General features: G+C 37.9%; 1 protein-coding gene across 1 annotated transcript in view; it reads left to right on the plus strand.

The window, feature by feature from the left end:
- LOC143040555 (uncharacterized) overlaps positions 1–3,722 on the plus strand; it is a 20,824-nt gene extending 17,102 nt beyond the window's left edge. The window contains exons 4-5 of the mRNA XM_076211636.1: positions 1,732–2,437; positions 2,642–3,722. Coding sequence (XP_076067751.1) covers positions 1,732–2,437; positions 2,642–3,722 — 1,787 coding nt within the window. The remainder of the gene's footprint in view (positions 1–1,731; positions 2,438–2,641) is intronic.
- The last annotated feature ends 1,867 nt before the right edge of the window (positions 3,723–5,589 follow it).

Consider the following 5,589-nt stretch of genomic DNA (forward strand, 5'->3'; position numbering starts at 1 on the left):
TTCAGTTTTCGAAAAAATATCTCAAGCAATGGTCGATAATCTTTATGTAGGGGCATATAAAAACGAGAACTGTCGAACTTGAAGAGCAACAGAGAGCCACATTACAAAATATCTCTCTTCTCTTTCGTGTAATTTACACGGGTTTCGCAATGACCTTCCGAATATTTGTTCAAAAAGTTCAATTACTTTGTATGCTACTCATAAATTGGAGCCAATTTTAATCTAAAGCATTTACCAAGTAAGGTATAGTCGTCGAAATCTGAATTAGTCGATCGATCGAATTGGGAAAAAAAGTCTGACGGTTATTAATTGTTCCTTATGTGTTTACCTTCAGTATGGACGAACGAAGAAGGCAGCGAAGAGAGGCAGCCAGGGAACGACAAAGAAGGAGACGAGAGCAGTTCAGAGAGAATGAAAGACAAACCCAACGAAATAGAAACAGAGAACAAATGCAAAGAACGAGGAATCAAATGAGCGAAGAGGAGAGAAATGCATTTAATAATCGTAGTAGAGAACTAATGCAAGGAAGAATGAATCAAATGAATGAAGAAGAAAGAGAACTGCATAACACTCAAGCAATAGAACGGATGCGAGCAAGAAGAGATGTAATGGATGAAGAAGAAAGACAATCGCAACGAAGCATCAACAGACAACAGATGAGAGTTAGAAGAAACAACATGACTGAAGAAGAACGACTGGTGAACCTTGAAAATAGGAGAAATAGAAATAAATACGGAGAAATAATGCAGATGGTGTCCCAATTTATAAATCCTGATAGATTCTATATTGGGCCAATGAATGTTATTTGTGAACACTCCCAGGCTCTCCGATTTCAGGGAGAGCCTCTGAATTGTTGTCATAATGGAAAAGTATCACTTGAGCCCCTCCAAGAATATCCAGTCATTCTAAGGAAATTGTTCGAAGGAAATGACAGGGATTCTAGCAACTTTAGAAACGACATTAGGAATTATAACTCCTCCTTTGCCTTTGCTTCCTTCGGTGCTGAAGTGAAGCCACCTCCAGGACATGGTCCATATTGTTTTCGATTGCAAGGACAAATATATCATTATGCAACAAATTTACATCCAAATGAAAATAAAGAAAGAAGATATGGACAGCTCTATATAATTGAAACAAATGAAGCATTAAATCTGAGGTCAAATGCTAATCAAAATTCTAATTGTTTATATTCAGTTTTCGAAAAAATATCTCAAGCAATGGTCGATAATCCTTATGTAGGGGCATATAAAAACATGAGAGCTGTCGAACTTGAAGAGCAACAGAGAGCTACATTACAAAATATCCCTCCCAGAAAAATAACCATTCAATTTATTGCCGGCCCTGATGCGAGGAGATATAATAATCCAACAAATGATGAAATTTCAGCAATATTTGTCGGTGATGATGGAGCACCTCCTGTCCAGCGTGACATTATAGCGTACCCTGAAGGACAACAGAGGGAGAGGATATCCTACCTCTCTTGCCATCTTGATCCAATGATTTACCCTCTTCTCTTTCCTCATGGTGAATTCGGATGGCATATAAACATTACTCATGTAGAAAATAGGCAAACTAGAGTTCGTAACAAGGTTACTATGCAGGAATTTTATGCATATCGTCTAGCTATAAGAGGTGGCTTCTGTCCAATACACAGTGGTGGAAAACTATTTCAGCAATATATAGTTGATGCTTATGTTAAAGTAGAGGGTTGTCGTTTGAAATTCATTGCAGAAAATCAAGCACAACTAAGAGTTGCAATGTATTCAGGTTTGATGGATCACCTTGCAAGAAATAATGAAAATGAAGATCCTGGAGTACCTGTCATTTTGCCATCATCCTTCACAGGGAGCCCACGAAATATGCAACAATGCTATCAAGATGCAATGGAAATAGTTTGCAAGTATGGAATGCCTGATTTATTTATAACATATACTTGCAATCCAAAATGTCGAGAAGTAACTGAAAACATACAGCCTCATGAAACTGCACAGAACAGACCTGATTTGTTGGCACGAGCTTTCAAACAACATCTCAATGAATTAATGATTGACATAAAGGACAGACATGTACTTGGGGTACCTATTGCTGCGATACATGTTATTGAATTTCAGAAAAGAGGTCTCCAGCATTGTCACATGCTAATCATGCTGCATGAAGAAGATAAAATTAGAACTAAAGAACAAATTGATAATATTGTTTCAGCTGAATTACCATCAGAACATGATCCAGAATTGAGAGAATTAGTGAAAAAACTCATGATTCATGGACCCTGCGGTACATTTAATCCCAATTCAATCTGTATGGTAGAGGGAGAGTGTCAAAAGAAATTTCCTATGCCGTATCAGGAGACTATAACAAATGTTTCTGGATATCCTCTTTACAGACGCAGAAATAATGGAGATTCTGTTAGAGTGGGCATCCATGAGGTTGATTGCAGGTTTGTAGTACCATATAATAAATATTTACTCAGAAAATATGGTGCTCACATTAATGTAGAAGTGTGTATATCGGTAAAAAGTGTGAAATATATTTTCAAATATGTCTATAAAGGACATGATTGCGCAATGATGGAAATGAATATGAACAACAATCAAACTAATGAAAATGAATATAATGAAATTAAACAATATATTTCGTGTAGATACGTATCTCCGCCTGAAGCATTTTGGCGTTTGTCAGAATATAAAATGTATGGACAGTCGCACACAGTTTACCGACTGGCACTCCATTTGCCTGACCAGCAACAAGTTTATTATAAGCCGGGCGAACAAAGACAGGCTGCTGCCCGTGCAGAAGGACAAGATACGCAATTAACTGCATGGTTCAAACTTAACCAAAGTGACGTGGATGCAAGAGCCCACCTTTATACTGATATCCCTGAATATTATGTATTTAATAACCAAAGCAACACTTGGACCAGAAGACAACGTCACCGCCAGATTGTAACAAGAATGTACTCTGCCAGTCCTAGAAATGCTGAGAAATTCCATTTAAGGATGTTTCTTCTTCATGTACCAGGTGCAACTTCTTTTGATGACTTGAAAACTGTAGGAGGTGAACAGTTGCCGACCTTTAAGGATGCCTGTATTCGATTGCAACTGCTTGAAGATGACAACGAACTAGAAATTGCTTTGAGTGAGGCAGCTATATATCAAATGCCACGACAGCTTCTTAACATGTTTGCAATGATTTATTTATTCAATACACCACAAAATTCCTTACAATTATGGAATGATAACAAACACCTTATGATAGAGGACCTTTTATGCCAATATGATAATAATGTTGCAGAAAATATCGCTCTGCATCACATAAACATGATTTTGAATGAAAACGGCATGAATTGTGCAATGCTTGGTCTGCCAGAACCAATCAGTGAGCCTCCTGCCATTCAACATATGGAAGAAATTCAAGAAGTCAATCCTGAAGTACTAAATATTGAGCAAAGATATGTATTTAATAGTGTCATTAACGCTGTAAGTGAAATAGATAGAGGATTAGAAACCAACCACCGACTGTTTTACTTGGATGCACCTGGCGGCTCTGGCAAAACTTTTCTATTCAATATGATTCATGATTACCTGGTGGCTCAAAATGTGGCTGTTAGTACTTCTGCTTGGACAGGTATTGCAGCAACACTATTGAAAAATGGAAAAACTCTTCACAGTATCTTCAAACTTCCTGTTCCTTTGACTGAGACAATTACCTGCAATTCCACCTAATTCTGACCAAGCCAATATTCTCAGGCAGGTGAAAGTCTTTATTATTGATGAGGCGTCAATGATCCCTCGATATGCATTGAATGCTATTGATAATTGTTTACAAGATATTATGAATAATAATAGCATATTTGGTGGTAAAGTCATCATATTAGGAGGAGACTTCAGGCAAGTTCTGCCTGTGGTTCCTAGAGCTCCACCTGCTGCAGTATTGGATGTATGCCCAAAAAAGTCTCCAATGTGGCACAATTTTCATCAACTTAAACTCTCTCAGAATATGAGGACTAATGAAAACGAACAAGTTTTCTCACAATGGCTCTTACAAATTGGAAATGGTCGAGTGCAGAGTTCACTTGATAACGTTTCTGATGATACGATCGATATCCCAGAACAATGTGTATGCATTGACTCTTTAGTATCAGACATATTTGATAATTGCACCCAAGACGAAATGAAAAGTAGAGTTATCTTGTCACCAAAAAATGTAGATTGCTTGAAAGTTAATGAAGATATTCTACGAAGACTACCAACTGAGAGCAAAACATATCTAAGTATAGATTCAGTATCATCAGACAATGAAATGGAAGCCAATAATTATCCAATCGACTTCATAAATTCACTTACGCCTTCGGGAATGCCTCCTCATCGTCTCAATCTTAAAGTTGGATCTATTATTATGCTGCTTCGAAACCTGTCAATAACGCAAGGACTATGTAATGGAACGCGTTTAGAAGTATTGGAGCTTCATAACCACAGTATTTTAGCTTCAATCATGAGTGGATCTCATGCTCAGGAGAGAGTTTTAATTCCAAGAATTAAACTTAATCCCAGTGACGTAAATATTCCATTTGTTCTGCACAGGACTCAATTTCCCGTCCGCCTATCATATTCAATGACCATTAATAAAGCTCAAGGACAGACTTTCGATAAGGTTGGGACCTACCTACCACAACCTTGCTTTACTCATGGACAACTTTATGTAGCCTTCTCAAGAGCAAAGTCTATGAACAGTGTAAGAGTGAAAATTTGTCCTCAGAATGATTCTACTCATGGCCAGAGAAGAGGAACTACCTTCACAAGAAATATTGTATATAAAGAAGTTTTGTAAATTGTTTCATGTATTGCTCATTTTTAAAAATACAATTCAAATCTTATCACATTTTATTCAAACATGTATAGGTTAGGAACAAGATAATTAGTATTGAAAATATAATTTCGTGTAATTTACACGGGTTCCGCCGAAGTTCTCGAAGGCGCCGAAGTTCTCGAAGTCGCCGAAGTTGTCGAAGGTGCCGAAGTTCTCGAAGGTGCCGAAGGTGCCGAAGTTCTCGAAGGTGCCGAAATTCTCGAAGGTGCCAAAGTTCTCGAAGGCGCTGAAGTTCTCGAAGTTGCCGAAGTTGTCGAAGGTGCCGAAGTTCTCGAAGGTGCCGAAGTTCTCGAAGGTGCCGAAATTCTCGAAGGTGCCGAAGTTCTTGAAGGTGCCGAAGCTCTCGAAGGTGCCGAAGTTCTCGAAAGTATGTCACGCTTACATCAAAAGCAACGGACCTTCCATGGTGTCGAAGTTCTCGAAGCTGCCGAAGTTCTCGATAATAATCCAACAAATGATGAAATTGCAGCAATATTTGGCGGTGATGATGGAGCACCTCCTGTCCAGCGTGACATTATAGTGTACCCTGAAGGACAACAGAGGGAGAGGATATCCTACCTCTCTTGCCATCTTGATGCAATGATTTACCCTCTTCTCTTTCGTGTAATTTACACGGGTTCCGCTAGTTATTATTATTATTATTATTATTATTATTATTATTATTATTATTATTATTATTATTATTATTATCATCATCATCATCATCATCATCATCATCATCAT

The sequence above is a fragment of the Oratosquilla oratoria genome, chromosome 29 (assembly GCF_046742065.1).
Source record: "Oratosquilla oratoria isolate Oo_2021 chromosome 29, ASM4674206v1, whole genome shotgun sequence".
NCBI lineage: Eukaryota > Metazoa > Arthropoda > Malacostraca > Stomatopoda > Squillidae > Oratosquilla > Oratosquilla oratoria.